The following is a 22,368-nucleotide window of genomic DNA, read 5'->3' as shown; positions in this document are numbered from 1 at the left end:
TTTTTATTTAAACACTAAAAATTCAAGGCTCATCCAACAACCAGTGTCAATGAAGTCTAAATCCCACTAATACCACAAATATAAACATCAATTTAATAGAACAATAGAATTTCTCGAGTACATAAAAATGTGCTTTTTTCATTGCAAAGAAAAACATTAATAATATAAAATACAAACACAGTAAAAGTATATCATCTGAGCAGGAGGTAAACCAAAAGGTGAGTTCCACTGTTCTACAGTAAAAGGATTGTCAGTGTGTATGATGCAGGATAAAGAAAATGGGCTTCAGAGATAAAGTCGGAAATTATATAACTTTTTTCCCATTGCTTTTTTTTTTTTTAATAAATATTACAATACCAGATAAAGTTAGGGGCCAATCACAATGGGCATCAAGAGGTAATCCTATGTCAGAAGCATTTGCAAATCAAATGTTATTCATCCATGCAATGTACATTTTTCAAATGGCATTAAATCATTTCAACGTGACCTCCCTGTACCCTAAAACATAATAGAAACATGGTTCAACAAACTTCCCTTTTCATAGAATAGATTATACAAAAAAAAAAAACAGGACAAAACAGAGAAAACATTTTATAATTCAACTTGATTCATAGTCCAACATAAAAACCGCATTGTCCTTTATTTTCCAGTGTTGTCCACAGAGTCAGACAATGCAGAGACATTGCCTGATAGCTTATGGTCAAACAAAAGCCTCCTTCTTGGAAATGTTTGGATTAAAATCTGGTTGTTTCATTTTGTCCTCACTGGAGCAGTTTGAGTTTGTGACAAATGAAGCGTCGCTTCAGACGTACTGCTCTTTCGGAAAAGTGTATGCTGCCACTCCAGGGGGAGGAGAGCTCAGGCCCGGTACCGAGGGGTATTTGAAGATGGCCGTGGTGTGTGGAGGAGGAGGAGAAAAGGTGTTTTTTGACATGGTGTTGTTGCTGCTGCTGCTACTGGTTGCAGGGGTCGTGTGTGAGGAATGGTAGGGGTGCTGGGGCAGAAATGAGAGAGGTGGGTTGATGGGAGGGGAGTAGGGCTCAGGGTAGTCCTCCTTGTTACAGGCCAGTCTGTAGCTCACGTAGTCTGCTGTGTTTGGAAGCTCTTCATAGAACCGTCCTGAATGCTGTGAAGGGATAACAGAGGTAGATGGTTAACTTTGACAGACAATGCACATACTCTATAACTGTTAAGTGCCTTGCTGTGCAAGGATGTTATCTGTATGTATTGTAGAGTATTGGTCCAAATGGTTACAATAGCTTTGAAACTGGAGGTTAACTTTCATTCTCCTTGCAGTGCAATAGAGCAGTATAAATGCAGGATTTCTAATGTGTGTATTTGTGTGTGTGTGTGTGTGTGTTTGTGTGTGTGTGTGTGTGTGTGTGTGTGTGTGTGTGTGTGTGTGTGTGTGTGTGTGTGTGTGTGTGTGTGTGTGTGTGTGTGTGTGTGTGTGTGTGTGTGTGTGTGTGCGTGTGTGAGCGTGCATGTGTGTGCGTGCAAATTAGGTAGTGGAACACACTCATGCCAGTGACTTTTGCTGCCACTCTTAGGGATAGCATAATGTGGAAAAAGGCAGCAATGGAAAGAAGGAGACTGCTCCCAAAATAATGGATGCAGGTGTAAAAAAGGTGTTTTATGGGGACAAGATGCATTCAAAACATTTGTCATAAGACTCACAACCCATCGTTGAGCACTGGTTAATTCAAAGCTAGGTCACAACAGAAAGTGGAGAAGCAAAATTCTGCATCCCTCTCCTGTTAAAGGTTGATGTATTATTTATATTTACAGTTCCTGTACTGATGTCATTATTGTAACTGTAATGGCTTCTGACACATTCAGTAAGGGAGGAAGGAAAAAGAAGCAGGACAGCCAAAAATATCAAAGCTACTTTTAAAGGTTTCCTCCATTTTAGACCCGCTCCACCTCTCTCTGTTCTCTTAAAGGTTAGGGGTGGTGAGATCAGTCAAGTCCTAAAATACTTATTCATGAACCATAATTCAAGTATTAGCAATTATAACACCAACTCAGTTGATGTCGATGGCTGTTTAACATGAGTCTGGTTCAGCTGGAGGTTTCTGCCTGTTAAAGGAACTTTGTCCTTGCCGCTGTAACTAGCTAAATACTGCAAAGTGCTCTGCTCATGGTGGATTAAGATGAGATCAGACTGAGTCTTACCCTGTCTTGATGTTGGGTTTTGTTAATAATTTAACATAGAGTATGGTCTGCTATATTTGTAAAAGCGTCTTGAAATAACGTTTGTTGGGATTTGGCGCTACACAAAAAAAGATTGATTGATTGCTAGCCATTTAAATGACCCTAAACAGCCATGGTCTAACCAAAACAAAATCAGTTTATATTTAGATAGAATTAGACTCAAACTCCTACACTGAAAATGTGGAGGGAGCAGATGACAGGAATTGCTGCATGTGAGAAGATGTTGGGGAAATTAAACTCCAGACACAATATGATTAAAGAACAATGGGACAGCTTCAGTGACTTTAAGACTTGGGGAAGCAACATAACTGTGTGAAGAATGTATGGTAATTGCCCTTAAAATGTAAATGCAAACATAATTTTAAATGAGAATGTGAATGTAAATGCCCACTGTTTCCTGCCAACCTTTTTCATTTATTTATTTTTATTTATTAGTATTATTTTTTATTGTTGAATTTATTTACTTATTTTATTTGATGTTGTCATGGTCAATTTTATTTGTTTTGCCTGTGTTGTTCATTATTCTTGTTAAAAAAAATTAAAAAGAAACTATTATTATATTTAGATAAGATTAATATGGATCAATATTACCAAAATGACTTAAATAACAGTACCAGACACAGTATGTCTTCTGTGGCTGTACTCCAAACTGATCACATCTTATACGCTGGGAGTCTTTTTGATGGCATTAAATATGTTTTAAATGATCTGTCTAGCTTCCCATATGATGGTAATTAAAGATATTTTATTAGCCATCTGGACTTTATTTAATCAGATTGCCACAATCAAAGCCATGACCTGCAGCAGCAGCAGTAGATTAGTGACTTTGATATCTGTGACCAGGTCTAACTTTGCTTGTCAGGAGCTACTTTTAACCTCCAGGCTTTCTGGGAACGCAGCCCGTTCGCTCTGGCAGTTTTTGTATCTTCTATTTTGATGCTCTAATGCACTTGCGCACACTGGCAACTCTTTGAACATGTGACATTTCAAAGGTACCTGAATGTCATCCGCTGGTCTTTTTCTTATCGGCTGGGACAGTTTCCTGGACGGAGAGTCATTTCTGATTCAGGAGGAAAAAGAGAATAAAAGATGAGGATGGTAGCTCAAGGTACAAAAGATGACTGAGACAGAAGGCATGTGAAATGAAGTGATGGAGGAGTACTGGATTGTTTACATACGAGGAGTCGTCTTTTCTGCTTCTTATTTTGAGCACCAGGACCGTGATAGTAATGCCCATGAGCACTCCAGCAGCCAATAATAAGGCAACGACGCTGATGACATCACCAGTTGCAATCTGTGGTAGTGGCTTTTCTACAAAGAAAACCCAAATAAAAACATACATTAAACATTTAAACAACCACATCTCCAGCCCAGAGTAGCTTTGTGGTATTACTTCCTATTGCTTAAGTGTGATAACTTCAGTTACATCAGCAGTAGTAGTTCTTTTGTTCATAACCTTAGAGCTAAAGTTAAACATACCTATTATGCTGACCTCCACAGAGCTGGATCGTGTCCCGATGCTATTGGTTGCATCACAAACATAGGTCCCTTGCACGTCATATGTGACAGGCCCTTTAAAGAGGAGGACGTTGTCTCTGACCTCAGCATTGGTTGGTATAGTGCCATTAATACTGAGGAAGAAAGAGGGAAAACTTTCAAGATACAGAGCAGGAGTTTTTTTAATTTTTTTTTTCCTCTTGAATTAAATCTCTCCTTTGACAACAAACTACTCAAAGCATCTTGTTGTTTGATCGCCTCTTTCTGATTTTAAGTTTGAGTGTGACATAAAGAAACAGAGTTGTACTCACAGTCTCCACTGATACAGGGAGACGGCTGGGTTGGCGTCAGCTTGGCAGCTCAGCTGGACGTTCTCTCGATTCAGGTACCAGTTTCCATCAAACCCATCAATCAAAACATCTGGCTCATCTGGTACAAAAATTATATCAAAGAAATTTAGCTTTTGTTCTTAATTGAAAATGTATATTTACCTACTTATTGTCTACTTAGTGGTCTAGATCTGCTATGTTTGTAAAAGTGTCTTGAGATAACGTTTGTTGTGATTTGGCGCTATACAAATGAAGATTGATTGATTGATTGATTGATTGATTGATTGATTGATTGATTGATTGATTGATTGATTGATTGATTGAATGATTGATTGATTGATTGATTGATTGATTGATTGATTGATTGATTGATTGATTGATTCGTAAATAAGACTTACACTGAATATCCAAGGTGACGCTGTCAGTGAAGACCTCCTCATTGTATGAGGTCACACAGGTGAGGGTTTCCTTGTGTGTTTCTCTGCTGGGGACCAAAATGTAGTCGCTCTGAATAGTGAACGTCCCATCTGAGTTTCTGAACTCTCTGGTGGTCACTTCTCCCGGCACCCTGCTCTCCCACCTGCACACATCAGTGAGGAATCAGTGTTAAGCACAGATGTGGGTGGATTTGTCATTAGATGGGGTTTAAAGATCAAGAGCAGAGAGAGACAGATCTTGTCCTTAACTTAAGCATATATTTAACACACACACACCTGATAGTGCCTGGTGGCTTTCCATTGGCTGAAACGCAGGTGGCTACAGGTGTCTTCAGATTGGATGAGCGTGCAACAAGCGTCGGCGTGGAAAGACTCATCTGAGTCGTCGGGCGAACTTTGAGAATAGAAATTGACAAAAAAAAATTGTGTTAATCTAGTTAGCATGTAAAGGCCCATCCAAGGTCGTGAAAGGTTAAACATCTAACACTGACATTGCAGTAAGAAACACTGCTCTTTTTTAGGTAATTAGCTACAGCTTTTTTCACCTTGGTGCGGCATCAAACACCTTAAGCAGATATTCTGGGATATTCATCTTAATGGACAGAGTTGGATGCTAATATTGAAGCCAGTCCCTCAAACATATTACCAGGTAAACATAAAGTTTTACTTACCAAAGACGGTGAGGTTTACAGAGTTTTCTCGGTTCCCTGCAGGGAACGTGGTGTATTCACAGATGTAGGTGCACTCATCGGTGAGGCGGAGCGAAGAAAAGGTGATGGTGGTGTCTTCTAGATTCGGAGTTCTTCGCCTTACTGCTCCATTTTTGAAGGCCACTCTGTCCCTGTAGGGTGGGGCTACAGACACGCCAAGGGAGGGGTTGGCAATGGCCACGTTCTGCTTGGTGCCGTTCACAAGTTTCTGCCATGTCACCTGAAGAGAGCAGAATGAAAGAAATGAAAGAAGCTCCTTATGGAGATGGTGAGGATAACTCTGGAAGAAGGCACAGACATTTGAAGCTGTTGCATTGAATAAATAATATTAAGGGTGGCCTTAAATTCCCCAAAAGTTTGAGTGGGAGTGTTAATGTCTGTTGTTATGTTATTAGGAGCTGCCTTTCATGTCCTTCACAGTAGAAAATGATTTGTGTATGTATGTGCCATCAAAACTTCAGATTTTCATTTCAATATTTTACATCGACAATGACCATTTTTAAGAACAAACTACATTTTCTTTAATTTCACTGAAATGAAGAGCTTGGGATAATGTCCTTAAATGGTCAGAGTGAAAAAATATTATAGTCTAAGTAACTTTATAGCTCGTGTTAATGGAGTTCAGAGCAGAGGCTTTTTTTTATTTAAGGGCCCTAAAAAAGATATGTACTTCCTTGAAGGTTGAAAATGAGTTCTCATTGAGCCGGAGCCAGTAAAAGAAAATGATTGCAATAACAGACTAAACTGTTGATATCGTCTCTAAAGGCTAGTTTCATTAAAATGCACTGGGTCATTTTAAATACCTGGGCATGGTTTAGATCCATTCAAGACTTGAATTTGTTCTCTTTTAAAGAGAAGTCTTCACAGTCTGATGCTATTGAACATGGCCTTTGTTTACAGGTTGGTTGGTTTATATTCCTGTATTATCATAGTTTTAGAAATGTAAGGCTCTGGAAAAAAATAAGAGACCACTGCGAAATTATCAGTTTTTCAGATTTGACTATTTTTAGGTATGAGTTTGAGTAAAATGAACATGTTTCTTTAATTCTATACACTACTGGCAACATTTCTACCAAATTCCGACTCTCCCTAAGTTAAAACATTAGTATTGTTTTGTCTAAAAATGAATATGAGCTTGTTTTCTTCGCATTATTTGAAGTCTAAAAACACTGCATCTTTTTGTTACTTTGACCATTTTTCCTTTTCTGCAAACAAGCTCTAAATCACATTATTTTTATTTGGAATTTGGAGGAAATGTTGTCAGTAGTTTAGAGAATGAAACAAAAAGGTTCGTTTTACTCAAACACATACCTATAAATAGTATCAGAAAAACAGATCATTTTTCAGTGGTCTCTTCATTTTTTCCAGAGCTGCATATGCGGTTAAGTCCTGACATTTTTGACACTTTAGACACTGAGCATCAAAGGTATAATGGTATAATATATATATTATAGGTATAATATAATGGAATTTGTATCTGTTCATACATGTCCCAGTTGTTTTTTAAGCAAGGTTTTGAATTCAGTTACAGAGTGCATGCAGTAAGCTCAGTGGGTGGAGACGCTATGATAATGAGGCACTGCGCTCATGGAAGTGGAATTGCTTTCTCCTACCCAATAAACCGGAAACTGGCAATACAACAAGCATATAAATCCAACTGCAAACTAGTGTGTAGGTAGAGTACTGCAGAGTGAAGTGGATACTCCAACGCACAAGTGTATAGTGCCCACAATGATATATGCCACTACAGCATATAAAAAAATTGAGGGCAGGAGAGTGACTGCACCACAAAGCAAGGTTAGAGGGTGATCCAGGTCTGTTGAGTGTCACTCTCTTTTAATCTGGCTGGATCACCATTGCCAACTTATTCTTAAAGGGGTTGTTCAGTATTTGGAACTGTTGTTGTGTGTATACTTGTCAATAGTAATTCTATTACCCAATATGGGGATGCCTGTCAGCTCAGCTAAGCTTCTTTAGAAACTGGCCAAGGAACTGGGGCAGAAGCAAGGCCATCACCAGTACAGATGGGGGCCGCTCTACCACGTGTTTAAGAATCCCAACCCAAACAATGTTGTCTGTGTAAGTGCCTATTCATTTTTGCATTATTCTCAGACGCAACATTTATACTGTAGTATGTGTTCTCCCACCACCTCATTACATTTTTCTCTATTTTCTGCAGGAAGAAAAGAAACATATTTGAAATTTCAGTAAATCATCAATACAGTAGGACTACAATCAGGACACAGCACTAGAGTTTATTTGTATTTATTTTCTATCTATGTCCATTAAACACAGATAGTTTAGCAGCAAAAACACATACTTAAGAATTGATTAGTCTATAGGTATTTAGGCGATCACAGATTAAATCAAATCAATACATTAATTTGACTTCTAAATACTAAGGCTATTTCTGCATTTTAATTTAGTAAAAGGATTCAACCTTGTTGTAAATCTTGCCTTGTGTAAGAGTATGTTATTGTGTTTGTCTATGTCTGTGGAAATGCAGAAAGGTGCTGTGGAAATGAATTTCCCCAAGGGGACAATAAAGTCTGAAGTCTAAAGTCTTTACAACTGAAATCATGTGGATCATTGTAAAAGTTTCAGAGTTGTGATGTGTGGATGTGTCACATCAGAAGTAAACAGGTGGTAGCCTAACACTAATATAAAGTTGTTCTGCAGCAGCAGGGTTGGTTTTTACTGGAATAACTTCATCATTGCTTCTCATTGTCAGTCTGATTACAGTAAACTGCTGCTGATCATTAATTTTTCTGATGAAGAAAAATCAAATGCTGTCTGATCATGATCTAAAGGCCCCCTTCATGTGAGCATGTGCAGAGCCTGAAGCAACAGAGACACCTCATAAGCAGCTTTGTGATACCCAGTATCTCTAACTGGAGCTTCATGCTTTGTTGATCTAGCTTGAAGAAAGACTGAGTATGTTAAGCTCAATTTGTTATTATTATCAATGTCCATATGAAAACTCCAGATAATAGCCTACCTCATATTGTACATGCTAATTTGTCAGTGTGAAGACTGATTTATCTGGATTTAGAGGATGATTTCAGCTTGATTTTATATTGTGATGTTAACAAAGTTGGGTGTAATCAGCGTGTTCAGGTTGGTCCTTTTTTGTGTTACCTGTGAGATTTTGACAGGCGGGGAGCTGTTAATGAACCGACATCGGAGATCCACCTTTGAGCCAACATAGCCCCACTTCCCATCATCCATTTCCACAGTCTGGCCATTTATCCCTGGAGGAGAAACACAAGAGTTAAAGATAGATACTTTCACCTATGCCCTGGCACACATACACACACACATATATCAGAAATACACACACAGACCACAAATAAACACATGTTGGCAGCATCAAACTGGCACTCTCTAAGCTGTTCACAGTCCGCACAGCATGTTGAGCAGATAAAGTGAGCTGATCTGTCAAAGGCGATACATTTTAGCAGCGTGAGAGGTGAGCTCTGGTCAAAGGTTTCGGCTTAGAGTGAGGTATAAATAAACACGATTTGTTTGGTTACTGTTCCCACTGACTTACTGATCCCCTTTAACAAATCCACTGCAGAGACACGCCCACTTCCTGAGTGTACATGAGTCACGTGTGTTCATGTGTTTTTGTTAGATATACTTTAAGTAACATCATGTTTAATCTGGCAACTTCAGGTGGAATTAAATTCACTCATATTGCAGGATCAAGAAAAATGCTATACTGAACAAAACAGCTTAGAACAATGACTGCGCCCATTCTCATACACACATGATCACACACACAAAAAAACATTTCAAACTAAGTATCTCCCATCGTACCTCAGTCAGCTACCATCAGCCATCTTTGATTAAATTATTCAAAATCTTTCTCAAATATATTTTTTTTATTATTACTAACTTTTTTTTATTTAAAATCCTTTTATTTTTATCGTTAATCCACTCAAAATCCCTTTTTCCTCTTAGCCTGGGGGCAGCCAAATAGAATAAGAGCTATTGTAACAGGATACAAATGCAATCAAACCTCTTCCATTTTAGTTGTTATGAAAAGTAAAACTATTTTATGAATACAAAATTAGTTTTCTTTTATTACTTTTAAAGTTGTGTTCTTTTTAATAAGACAAATATCCCTTTTTACATTTTCAATCACAACCTGTTACCATTGTTACACATTGTTCTCATAAACAAGATCATCACATGACCTTCTTATCTGTTCTAAGATCTAATTGGTAGCAACTTTGAAAAAGAGAGTCATTCCATCCCAAAGAGCTCTAAAGTAGAAATATTTTCAAAACCTCACAACAGGAAATGAAAGACACTGAACTGTGAGTATTGAGTGTTAGCATATCTGAATGCAGCACAATGGTTGCTCACTCTGTCGATAGATGTAACAATTAAAGAAAACAAACAGTTATTCTTGCTTCATATGCGTAAAGAAGCCCCAAAGTGTGGTCTTAAAGCTAGATTTCATTTTCGTGTACACACTTTTCTTTGGTTATTTTTTTATTTGTGTAACATTTAACTCATGAATATGAACATGAATTACACAGTGTGAATGTAACCTAGGGGGGAATTCCATGTTTGACAGATTGTATCAAAAAACTGATAAAATAATATAATGAGATGTCCCAGTCCATCATATGGTCAGATATTTCCGAGTTATTAATGGATGAATATTGATCTGACCGTGGGTGTACTAGTCTATTACAGAGCAACCCGCCTGTGATAGACACCCCCAGGCTGACATCAAAACTAAAACCATTCATCCCTCTGACAGGGTCCTCTGGTTAACCATGAAATCATACTAATATTTCCATCAATTTCCAGCAGGGTTAGAAAAAGAGCAGAAGAGGGGTCAGCGCTCTTTTGTTCTGGCATTTAAATCTCATGCTTTGTGTTTTGTTCACTTGTGGTATTTCAGGGAGATTTAAAGTAGGCTAGACATTTTGCAGACTTGTTTTCAGGCTGTTTGGTTGAAGAGTCTCAGACTGCACTCTGTTAAAAAAAACCCTAAACAACATTATTTATTATTTATAAGTGACAAGGCCTTTGAGTTGAGAAAATACTCTTGAGCAAAAAAACAGCAGACTTTGACACAGTATGTTTCTCATCACATCCAGTTCTTACTGGATGTTGATGTGTGTATCTTTTAAAAATGGCAAAGATTATTTCTTAAGCTATACAGGAGCTTATTTCAGCCCAAACCATCCCTTTACATTAGCTTAACATGGTCCATTCAACCTCATCAAAACCAAAATCATTCAAACCTTGAAGGAGAAAAACACTAGTTTCTTAATTTTAGGTCTGTTTGTGGATCTTGGGCAGTACTACTCCACACACCCAACAAGCTTTGTCAAGTCTTTCCAAGACCCAGAGGGAGCCAGGTAGCCAGGAGTAAAACAGAAGGGGGCTTACCAGACCTGTCTACTGCATGACTCTGACTAAAGCTTGTTGGAAATGTATGAGTAAGGTCATTTTATTAAAATATGAGGTTTCAGATGCTATATCGTGTTGCTTCGGTGATAGAAAATCAGTTGGAAATATTATCTTTCTAAATTTGAAAAAGCCCTGAAAACAGAGTCATTCAAAGTTCCTACAGAAACTATCCATGAGAATTTTCAATACACCCAAAAACTGGTCCACTGATTGGCATCAGTAATATAAAATGGGCGGTGTGCCCAAGGGGGTAACATTATTGGGGGGGTTTTAACACACAATTTATACCTCTTATTTAATCCCAGTTATTCTTTAAAACTGTTGAACTTTCCCACCCTACCATATCTTTAATTTACCAGGATACTGTAACTTTATGCAGAATTACAAAGACTTGATCGGACTCCCTCACTTCATTTATAAAAATCTGCTCTAAAAGAAATCACTGTAACATTATTCCTTTCTTTGACGTTAAATTTTTTAACTGGCTACTAGTTTGCATTGGGGATTGACTGTTTAGATTTTGGGCTAAACATTTGAAGCCCTTTGTAAGTCCAAACTTCTGAATACCCTTTCCGGAATTTTCAACCAAACAGGATCAGACGTGGAGTGTGCTGAAATGTATTTATTTTTCATTCCTATAGTAAGGATTATAATAAATCAAATTCTCCTTTATTACCAAAGAGTGACAAAGGGAGACAGAGGAGTCTATGAACACGTTTAGTTGACTACAAGTCCATTATCATCAATACCAAAATTACTAGTCATTAAAACAAATACAATGATTGTATTCTAGTAGGCCCCGAATTCTGCAATGTTATATGCCACCTTCTGGGCCTGTAGCTCTGGATCAAGGGCTACTGCCATAATGCTATAATGTTCTACTATCCGGATATAACAAGCACAGATGTCCGATGGCATCTCGATTCCTGGTAGGCAGTATTTTGATCTATAAAATTGAGATAAGTTGCATGTAGGAAGCGTCTACTTAACCAGTATGAGCACTCAACTGGATCAATACGTAACCAGCACAGGCATGTTGACGTTACCCTGCATGGGGGGCCGGAGGTGGTGCTAGCTCTGCTAATGTAAGCCACAATCAACAAATCAATTCAATATCCCACAGATTCAGATGTTGAATGTTTTCTGAATGTGTAGCTGACTCTTTCCAGGAGTCTACCTAAAAATAAACAAAACTCTAGTTTGCTGTAGTTTTAAACATTTCTTCATTTTAAAGAAAACAAGTTCACTGACATTCTTAACCCTAGACCTGCAAAGAGTGTGCACAGAGACTCTCTGGAGCCCCTGTGGAAAATGCAGTGTATCTCTAAACAACATTAGAGTATCCTTCAATAATGAATAATAAATAAAGGTCAACAACAGACTGATATGGGTACAATGAAAATATAAAGAGAAGAACTGAGATCTTTTCAAAGAAATCAAATCTCCCTTTAAAAACTGAGCAAGCAGATGTATTTATACTAGCAGGTTCAGCTGTACCTGAATTAATCTGGTGAGTTATATTTTTACTGTTTACATGAATCTGTATTAAAGTTTATTTCTGGCTTCAGGAAATGTAACGTTCTGAACAGCACTGTTTATTCTGTAGAACTTGGGTATCACTCTTTCTCCCGAAAATTTTGATGTTATAAGCTGATTACTTTTTTATTAGTAATATTGAACCATACAAATAACAATTTAATCAGATTCAACTGTTGGCAGGCATAGCTTTTAATTATTTATTTTGGATTAATTTGTGCCCACAAATGGACACATAATCTAAGTCCTCATGTTCAGAAGTTTATCACCCTTTTAATGATCAAAACAGGAAGACAAAGCCTCCATTACATAATCAGTAAGGCATAGATCTGTCTGGTCTTGCTCTATTAAATGAATCCTCAGGCAAAATCTAATAAGCAAAAAGGCATTAGGTTCACGGTATATATTTTGCATGCAAACATAAACACTAACGCTTGGAAACACTGGTAGTCCTCTCAGCACATCTCTTCCCTGCTGACATCAATCCTCAAAAATACGACTTACATCATTACATGATATCATGACAACTTGAGCCATATACATTTTGTGAGATCAATGAGTTTAATAGTTTCATGTGTGAGCAGTTCACCGCGCCGTTAGTTCCACCTTATATAAACAGCTGAGGGTTACAGGGATGTAAGAAGGCAAGCAGTAGGAGTAGATTACACCATTTAGGATATTAAAGTGCATCTGCATTAGATCATTTTTGGTCCGTTTGTTACAAAATGTTTTCTACAAAATACCGTGGAGCCATGACACATGTACTTGAGCATGTTTGTTTTCAACTACACAAACCCAGAAGAGAGACCATTACAGATTGATGTTCTCAGAATGAACATTTAAAATAAAACATGACTAACAACTTTCTATTGAATGCATCATGTAAGACTATAGATTATTTTTAGAAATATTTAGAAATGGTAGTCATTTACCTAAACAGCTTATCATGCTTACATCACGTAACTTAATCCATCTGAGGAAATATTGCTGGAACATCAAATGTAGGCTACATACTCACATACTTAGAAAAAATATTAGCCAGTGTAGAGTAAATCTATATGAACATGATGGATGTTAGATCAGTCAGCAATATCAGAATTGCAGAAGTTGCCATCCAGAGGGCGACAATACCATGTCCACTTGAGAGCATCTGAATCTTATTACTATTAAAATTAAAATTAAACCCAAGGTATTAAAACAGAAGCAAAAAATATGTTAGGGTTGATGCCTAAGTGTTGAAAGAACTGGGTTTGAACACATTTCAGTATGCATAAATGTACTGTATATCCATGTTTTGATTAGCAAGAAGCTAGAGACAGCAGTTGGCCTTATTTGCAGGAGTTGTGGGAAGAAAAGAGTTGGGTAGAAATTTGAGGGTCGAGGTTTGAAGTCAAACCTGCAACCAGTGCATTGAGGATTATGGTCTCTGTAAATGGGACACCTGCCACCTGAGCTAAATTGGCGCCCCAGCCAGGCTGTATTAAACTAAGCAAAATCTGCATCCAAGCTTGTTAGTGCATTTCAGTGTGAGATGGCAGAATTTGGACAGGGTGCAAAGCCTTTATTTGAGAGAGGTCTGCCCCAGTACTGTTCACAGTTCACACCCTGAGTTCAAAGCAGGCTGGCAGCCCAACTTTGGAGTTTCAAAAGATACCTGAAAAGTCATACAAATGTTCCATTCACAAAGCAAAACCAGGTTGCAACATTGTAGTTTGTCTTAATATAACACTGCTCTTAATCCTTTTTTTAATATGGAGCAAATGTTGAGTGATTCGACTGAGGCACAGTTAAGTGCAGAGCAGCATGCAGGGGACAATTCAGGAGGGGAGGGAATAAACAGCTCATTGAAAAAGCAGAGGAAGTCTACATCCCAGGTACTGCTCTGATTCAAGTACCTCTGAGTCTCAATATTTAACATGTTATATCTCCAAGTGAGGGAAAAAAACTTTTTTTTTGCAGTGTTGATGTTTCAGGTAAGTGGAAACCTAAGGTGTTGAAAATCATGCCAAAGCAGAGGTGCAAAAAACTACAGATCCTGGACTGGAGGGTCCACTTCAGAGTGGCTGCAAAATTCAAGGAATCCCCGATAAGGTCATATTCTAAAATGCTCATTTTCACAGCAAAATTAAACATGTTTGGTACATGATTTTAGTAATGTAGCTCCTTTCTCGATTCATGCACATTCTCTCTAAGAGTCACACATACATTTGCAACTTTGGGCTTCAAAACGTCTCTTTGGAAACTAATGTGTGATGTGACTGTGACTGTCCATCTTTTATTCAGTGTATGGTGTTTGGATATTTTTTAGTTGGTAGTAGTGACCTTTTAGGGATTCAATATTGTGTTGCACGTATCCTCCACATCGTTTTTTTTTTTTTCATTATTCAAATTGGAATAGAGTAGAACTCTTTACTGACTGAGCCTCAGATGGTGGCGAGCAGATTTCATTTCCCTTTGACCAAGCTGGGTCAAAGGTACACAGACAGCTGGCTATAGCTGTTTCCTCGTGTTTCCTGTCTTTGTGCTTAGCTAAGCTTGATGGTTTGCAAATGATTGAAATCCAAAATGTAAAGTAGACACCGACGACAACATATAAAATGTTGAAACAGAAAAAAGCGTTTTATTTAAACTATGTGCCCATTTCAAATTTGATGCCATCAACACATTTCAAAACAGTCAGGACAAGGACATGTTTACCATTAGTTGCACCACCTATTCTTTCAACAACACTCAATCAGCATTTGGGGAGGAGACCAGTTTCTGGAGTTTTGAGAGTGAAACGGCCCATTATTGTCTCTTGTAGGATTTCAGCTGCTCAACAGTGTACATTAATTTCATGATGCGCCAATTTGTTTCAGTGGGTAACAGGTCAGGACTGCAGGCATGCCAGTTTAGCTACTACAGAACCCTGCTGTTATAGTACACACAGAATGTGGTTTGACATTGATTCGCTGAAATATGCAAGGTGTTCCCTGGAGATGAATTGTCAGTGTTGCAACATATTTGTTCAGCATTAATAGCACCTTCCTAGATGTGTAAGCTACCCATGCTAATCACAGGGATGCATAAGTGCCATCATCATGCTTGCTTTTGAACTGTTAACTGATAACAAGCATGATGTTTTTTCTCCTCTCAGAGGCAGAGGATGCAGCATCCATGATTTCCAAAAAATATATCAAATTTTGATTTGTTTGACCATACTACAGTTTTACACTTTGTCACAGCCCACCTTATACTGGCTCAGTCAGGACCATAGAAGTTTCTGTTGTTTCTGGGTCATGTTTTTATATAGTTTCCTCATTATACAGTTTCAACCTGCATTTGTGGAAGCAGATGGCTGAACTGTGTGCACAGAAAGTCGTTTTTGGTGGGGATTTTGATTTCATCAAATTATTACATTTGACAGTTTTAACATTTGATGTGTTTTTGCACTATTTAATTAAACATACTGGGTTTAAATAATTTTCAAACCATTACATTCTGTTGTTATACACATTTTACCCAGCATCCCAAAGTTAAGGGGTTTGGAGTTTTACTTCCAAAAATGTCAAACTATCCACTTGATTCACCAAAAGAGTGTTTCCTGATAGAGATATTTTCCTCACTGATATGGAAAAAACTAAAACAATTCAGTAAATTCATCAAAGCTGAATAAAATAAGTCAGTTTGCCAACCACTTCTGTTTTGTGTCAGGGAGTTAAAGTACCTTTCATTTGTCTGAACATTATCCTACACTCACAGACACTAGTATGCCACTCAGTCCACGTACTGACCTCTGCTGCTGAGCTTGTTAGGGGCTTTAGGTCAGGGTAGAACAGACAAAGAGCCTACTTTTCTGACAGCAACATAAACACACACACATACACGCATATATACACAGTGTTATCTCATTGGCCCCCCATCGATCCCACCTTCCCCTTTCTGCCATGTTCATTCACATTCTTCTATTGTTTAGGCTGTGGGAAATGACCTCAGCAGTCCTCATGACAATAATCCATAAACTGCAGCACACTGGAGAGATACAGCCATGGGAATGCAACAAACAATAGCAATATTGTTCCACATTTGAATGCAACATGCAAAAACAGCAGGTGCATCGCAGCGTGGTGATGGACCTTTTGTTTATGTCCTAAGAGGATATCCTCCACCTTTCTTCATCATTGTCAATGGCAAACCATTTTAACCTTTTCACATGTGTGTCGTGAGTTCAGCAGAGGGACAGAGGCTGGGTTTGTTTGGGGAGAAATGTATTCATTCACAAAGTTTTGTTATTTCCTGTTATGTGTAATTTCTTAATGAGATTGTTGGGAGATTTGGGAACATTACAGATTGGCAACTGTAATAAAGTTTCAAAGATGTCATCCTAGAAACATCTTCAGTGGCACTATAAAAAAATGTCAGCTTACAGCTGCTAAGATGCTCAGTTTAGCTGCACATGAGCACAGGACACCCTGAACAGAGAGTAATTCACTCTGGTGTTGAGTTACAGTCATTGTCACACAAAGAGTCGTTGGTTTGATGCACGTTTTTGGACGCTCACATCGGCACTTCCATCTCTTTTTGGATGCGTGAGAAAAAAACAAAACCTAAATGTTTTTCTAATCACCTGATCATTTATTTTATTTTAAGATTAAACCTACAGGAGACCTCAGACCTGACTGTTTATTAAACAGAGTTGATTTATTTCACTTTATTACTGACTGGTTATGAAAATGACTATCACAATGTAGTACTGTGTAAAAAAATGTTATATTTATCAACATTCATATCTACCAAAAAGTTTAAACCGTACAGGTTTTCTGTTATAATATATCAATGTAGTCTACTGATAATCATTTCAGCACAAACCTCAATCCTTTCATTAACTTCCCAGGTAGTTTGGTGTGAGAATTCAACCAAACAGCAACATTTTGTTATGTATTCACATACTGGTTGGGCTTAAGCTCCAGAAATGATTGGTTTTGATGAGGAATGTTCTCAGGGTGCAGTCACATTGGGCAATCTGTACCAATGCTCAAGCATGTTTCACCACCAAAGTCCAGTTTGTTTGACCAGAGTGAGGGCTCCGTACTGTGCTAAAGCATGAACACCATGGAGGCCATGGAGGATTGAAAGAGGTTGGCTTCAGCACAAAGATTTAAGTGATACGGCCAAGCTATTTAAAAGTCCTTTTAAACAATGACAGCAAATTGCCACCTTGCATAATCGAGAAATCCAGGAGTGTTAGAGGACAGTATCTGACCAAAATCACTCAAAATAAGCCACAAAGTCAGTCAAGTTGCCATCCATGCTGCTGTCCATTGTGCTGATTCTGAGACTGTGCTTCTTGTAAACTAAGGATGTACATAATGACATGTGTGTGTCATATTACAACCTGATGATGTATGTGCAAGAAATAACTGATCGCAGGCCCGGTTGGACCTGGAGCAATCTGATTGGGAATAAGGAGAGAGGACAATTGTGCTTTTGCACGGTACACTGCAACTGATCCTTGTGCGATTGAGCCCTTAGATCACTGTTTAGGCCAATACCCTTCCTTTTGATTTCACTCGGGACACAACTCTTGATTTATGCGATAAAGATAAAGAGCCATGAAAGTTCACAGCTAGCCAAAGTGTGTACTGAGCTTGTTAACCAATCATACACATGTAGGTTAAATACAGTGCTTTTAGACAGTTTTGAGCTTTATGCTAAAAGTAGCATACTAACATGCACTCATGGGTAACTTCTATAGACTGTATAACACATGGAGGTAGTTTCTGTGACACCATCCATTGGTTTTTGAAGCAGAGTTTAGAAGCATATGGTTGGCAGTCGCCATATTGGAAATGCTGACTCAACCTAACTTTCGACAGCCAAATACGAGGCAGAGAGGTGTGGTTGAGGTCGGCTTTTAGCCTCTTAACGTACAGCTACAGTGTGCCTGCTTGTCAGTCAAGTCAGCCATGCCCCTATTTATGCAAAACTCCTAATTTGAATAACTTAAAACGAATGAGTTATGAACCATTTGGTCACAGTTCCAAATCAGGAACATTTTCCAGGGATGCTTTTGAGGGTATGTTGAGTGTTTCCACCACAGGTAACAGACACTCATGTAATTCACTTTACAAGAAGGAAGATATTATCATTAACAGATAAATGTCAGTGGCACGGCTTAGATGACCACTCAAATGCACACTATTACATCAAGATTCAAGAAAAGTGGATCTTAAAAAATGCACATAGGTAGACAAAGGAGACGTTGAACTTAATTTACAAAACCTTCAGCATTTGGTTAAAGGTGACATATCATGCAAAATTGACTTTTTAATGGTTCTTTACCTGAAATATGTGTCCCTGGCATGTCTACAAACCCCCCAAGAATGAAAAAAATCCATTCTGCCCCTGTTTGATTTCTACACCTTTCTGTAAATGTGTGTGAAACGAGCCGTTTCAGACTTCCGTGTTTTTGTTACGTAACAACAATATCCGGTCTGTCACGGAGTCAGAGCTTGGAGCTTGTTCAGCCCATAGACTGTATAAAATAATACTGAATCCCTCCCCCGTTTTTCATTACCTGCACAAATATGTGCCAACAAGGAGCTTAGGAGGGAGGCATGCTAATTGTAGGCTTTCTTAATAAACGCAAAGGTCGGTTTTACTCCCACGTCTGCAGATTTGAAGATATAGTGGATGATTTTTATTTTTCATGGATAAGTGCTAGCGCTAATTAGCATAGCCACATAGCTATATGTTCATAGCTGTAGCTGTAGCTGTGTACCAAGACACACGTCGGACATACTGACAAATAAAACAACAAGAAACACTAAATCTGTGACCAATCCTTCAGAAAGGTCCTGCTGCCTTTCTGGCAGAGGTCGGTTTTACTCCCAGGCCTGCAGATTGGAAGATCTAGTGGATGATTTTTATTTATCATGGATAAGTGCTAGCGCTAGTTAGCATAGCCACATAGCTACATGTTCGTAGCTGTGTACCAAGACACACGTCTACATACTGATAAATAAAACAACAAGAAACACTAAATCTATGACCAATCCTTCAGAAAGGTCCTGCTACAGGCGCCTCTCCGTCAGGATCAGATTTAGAGGGTTGAAGTAACGCGATCTCTGAGCAGCCGTGTATATTCAGCCAACATGTAAACATTAGATCAACGTGCTGGAGAGCCGAGGCACATCCACTTCCGGAGGGGGCGTGGTCAGAGGGAAAACAGACGTGTTCTGATGAGGAATGAAGAAGAGGACTTTTCAGGCATGCCAAAATCTGATTTCAAAGTGTTTTTTGAGCATAAACTTAAATACATGTTTTTGGGACCTCTTAGACCAATATATATTGATGAAAAAAGCGTGATATGTCCCCTTTAAATATTGCATGTTTCTGTATAAATACAACACATCCTTTTCTTCATAATCTTCCAATACTGCATTTAAAGCCCCCTACACTACATCTATCTCCAGCTTTGTTCACTTGGCCAGAGATATCTGACAGATAAGAAAATGAAAACCCCAGAGTAGACAGAGGAGAGAGCAGATTAACTGTTTAATCTTTAGGCCATCAAATCTGTGATGATTGCAGATTACACACTGTGTTTCAGTCTTTGGCCTTGTGACTTGCAATGTAGGGAATCCTGAAGCAAGGTAAGAGAGCAACTGCCACACGCAGACACACACACACACACAGTCCACACACACACACGCACATACATACACACACGAACAACCCCATATAGCCTAAACTAAAATCTTGCACATGTATAAGTTTGATTCTTCTAAAAGAGGTTAACTACTTGTGACATGACTAAACACTTCTACAGTACTGTTATTTTAAACAGCTTCTTTCTTTGTTTCTCCAAACTAACTTTACCAACAACAGAAACAGACGGTTGGACACTCACTTAGCAAAATTTATCGTGTGTTCCTTTCAATTTTCCCTGATTGAAATGGAGAAGATACTTACTACCCTCTTGTTTTTCTCTAAAATCAGTTTTAATCTCTAATGTTTTTGATTGAGTTGCTTGATTCTGTGTGCACATGCGTGCAGATGAGTGCGTGTTTGTGTGGGTGTGTAATCTCTGTGGCACTGCAGAAGCATGGAGTGTGCACTTGGCTGGTGATCAGCAGGCAGCTCACAGGATTATGATGACTGCTGCTGCTGCATTTATGTTTTGGGACATGAGAGGAAAATCAAAACCCAAGAGAGAGGAGATGGAGGGAAAAATGTCTGTAGAGGAATATCATCCAACTGGGAGACAATTAAGGAAAAAAAAAACGTTGGCTTTAAATGGGCCGACTCTGGAGAGGGAGGTGCACAAAAAGAGACAAATACGAGAGAAAGAGGACAGAAGGGCTATAGGTTTGTGCTGGATTATTTCTGTGTGGTAGCGTCTGTGGTTCCAGTTTTAGACTCTGGATTATGCATTAAAGTATGAGGATGTCTGTTTCAGTCAGTCTTCTCCGCTTCTCTCTGCAGTGGAGGATTGCAAGCATTTAAAGCATCAGGGACAGATCAACCTGTAGGGCCCACCTGACAAATACCTGTGGTGGTTCTTTGAGGTGAACAGCAGACTGATACGCTGCAGCAGCAGTAACAGCCATCAGGCTAGGCTGGGACTTGGCAACGAACATGTTGTTACACCCTTCCTGCTCCCTGTGTAGCTCTAATCCATGGCTCTGTCCTTCAACATGACAATCCTACACACATGGTGGAACCTCACACTTAGTTTTACACATACACACATGCATGCACACCAACAAATTACTGCTTGACTGGCAAAGGGGGTTTAGCACTTACTGAGTGAAAAAAGCAATCACAGCAGATGTCACTGCAGCTCAACACGTCCATATGCTGCCACAATAGCTTTTGTCATTACATCATAATCTATATAAAGTCTCAGAGGATTGAATGTGAAGATGAAAAAAGTTTAATGCTCCTGAGAAGTAGATTAATGAACCTACGTTAAACCTACAGGAAACTGAGATTTACTTTTTTCATGGAAATATACGAAAGAAAGACAAAAGTAACTGCGTGAACGTGTGTGTATATTTCCTACACACAAACATATTCTGGTAATATGTCTGTCTATTAAACACACACACAGGAAAGTACGCACAAAACATATACAAATCGATTCACCAAATTAAAAGATCATAAGTTAGAACTTGCTTTCAGTGCATGCTAATGAAAAAAACAGACACAGATACTATGATGTGACTCCTATTTCTGTGTTACGCTCTTACTGACCACTCATTTAGATATTCACTTGATATAATATTTTTCATTTCCATAATCCCACCAGTCTATCTTTGCAACAGAAAAAAAACAATCATACATCAGTGTAATAACCGAGTGCCAAGTAAAACAAAGCAGCCTACCTGGAATTACACAAGTTGGTATCAGGAATATCCAAAATCCAGCGTTGTCCATGCCCGAAACACGCGTGCCAGTTTCTCGCTGTGGTTAAAATCCCAGTGTATGTTTGTTTACTGTCTCCTGCTTCCAACACTGAAGATACAGCAACAGGTTCAGCTTCGGCTCTGTCTGTCTGAGCCCCACTCAGGTCTCCATGTATGCTGCGCACCGAGAACGCTCACCCTATCACCCGAAAAAGATTTATCAAACTTGTCTCCGCAGCCTCTGTCACTTTTTCTTTCTCTAATTCGGACTTTCCCCGTGAGTGTTCACTGAACAGCAGCCGTCTCTGTCCGGCCGAAGCTTGGCTGAGATAAAGCAGCTTAACGCGTGGCAGATTATTTCCGAGATAGCCTTCCCCTCAGTCCAGACCGACAACTATCTGTGCGTAAAGGCTGAGCTGAGCGAACCGTGCGCCGGCTGGTGAGCAATTTAGAAAAGAAAGGCACATTCAGGCTGTCTTAAATGAACACACTCAATAGATACAACTTTAGGGTCGCTTCCAGGGGGTGTACTTAACTCCCAGTGAATGAAGGCCCCCCCTCATCACACACACACTCAAACACGCCCACAACACATCACTTATCAATTTAACTGGAGCATGGAAATGATGTGATGTGCTGTAAAACATTTACATTACTGGTGGTCTGGTGGTTTTAGTAAGATGACTCAATGTACTGAGGACTAATCCAGCTGTGTCTGACTCCCAGTTTGACCCCCTGCTGCGTGGCACACCACCCACTCTGCACCTCTCCTCTCTCTCTCTCTCTCTCTCTCCTCCTCTCTCTCTCTCTCTCTCTCTCTCTC

The 22,368-nt window shown here is 38.9% G+C and overlaps 1 protein-coding gene across 1 annotated transcript; it reads right to left on the bottom strand.

The window, feature by feature from the left end:
* Positions 1-45: 45 nt before the first annotated feature.
* nectin1a (nectin cell adhesion molecule 1a) lies at positions 46-21,637 on the bottom strand. Its single transcript, XM_034683518.1, has 10 exons — positions 21,525-21,637; positions 8,326-8,438; positions 5,149-5,407; positions 4,754-4,871; positions 4,439-4,620; positions 4,023-4,140; positions 3,694-3,845; positions 3,393-3,525; positions 3,211-3,274; positions 46-1,126 (listed from the first exon to the last, which is right to left on the bottom strand). The coding sequence occupies exons 1-10, from the start codon at positions 21,574-21,576 to the stop codon at positions 803-805; spliced, it is 1,515 nt and encodes a 504-aa protein (XP_034539409.1). The 5' UTR covers positions 21,577-21,637; the 3' UTR covers positions 46-802.
* Between the last annotated feature and the right edge of the window lie 731 nt (positions 21,638-22,368).

Source organism: Notolabrus celidotus, chromosome 5, assembly GCF_009762535.1.
Source record: "Notolabrus celidotus isolate fNotCel1 chromosome 5, fNotCel1.pri, whole genome shotgun sequence".
Taxonomy (NCBI): domain Eukaryota; kingdom Metazoa; phylum Chordata; class Actinopteri; order Labriformes; family Labridae; genus Notolabrus; species Notolabrus celidotus.
The sequence above is the reverse complement of the archived record's forward strand: the minus strand, read 5'-3'. Positions and strand labels throughout refer to the sequence as shown.

Coding starts and splice junctions, on each gene's coding strand:
- nectin1a (XM_034683518.1), bottom strand. CDS start 21,576: ATGGACAACGCTGGATTTTGGATATTCCTGATACCAACTTGTGTAATT. Junction 3,526..3,693: donor TGTGGAGGTCAGCATAATAG/GTATGTTTAACT, acceptor TTTTCTTTGTAG/AAAAGCCACTACCACAGATT. Junction 1,127..3,210: donor GACCAGCGGATGACATTCAG/GTACCTTTGAAA, acceptor ATCCCTTCACAG/CATTCAGGACGGTTCTATGA.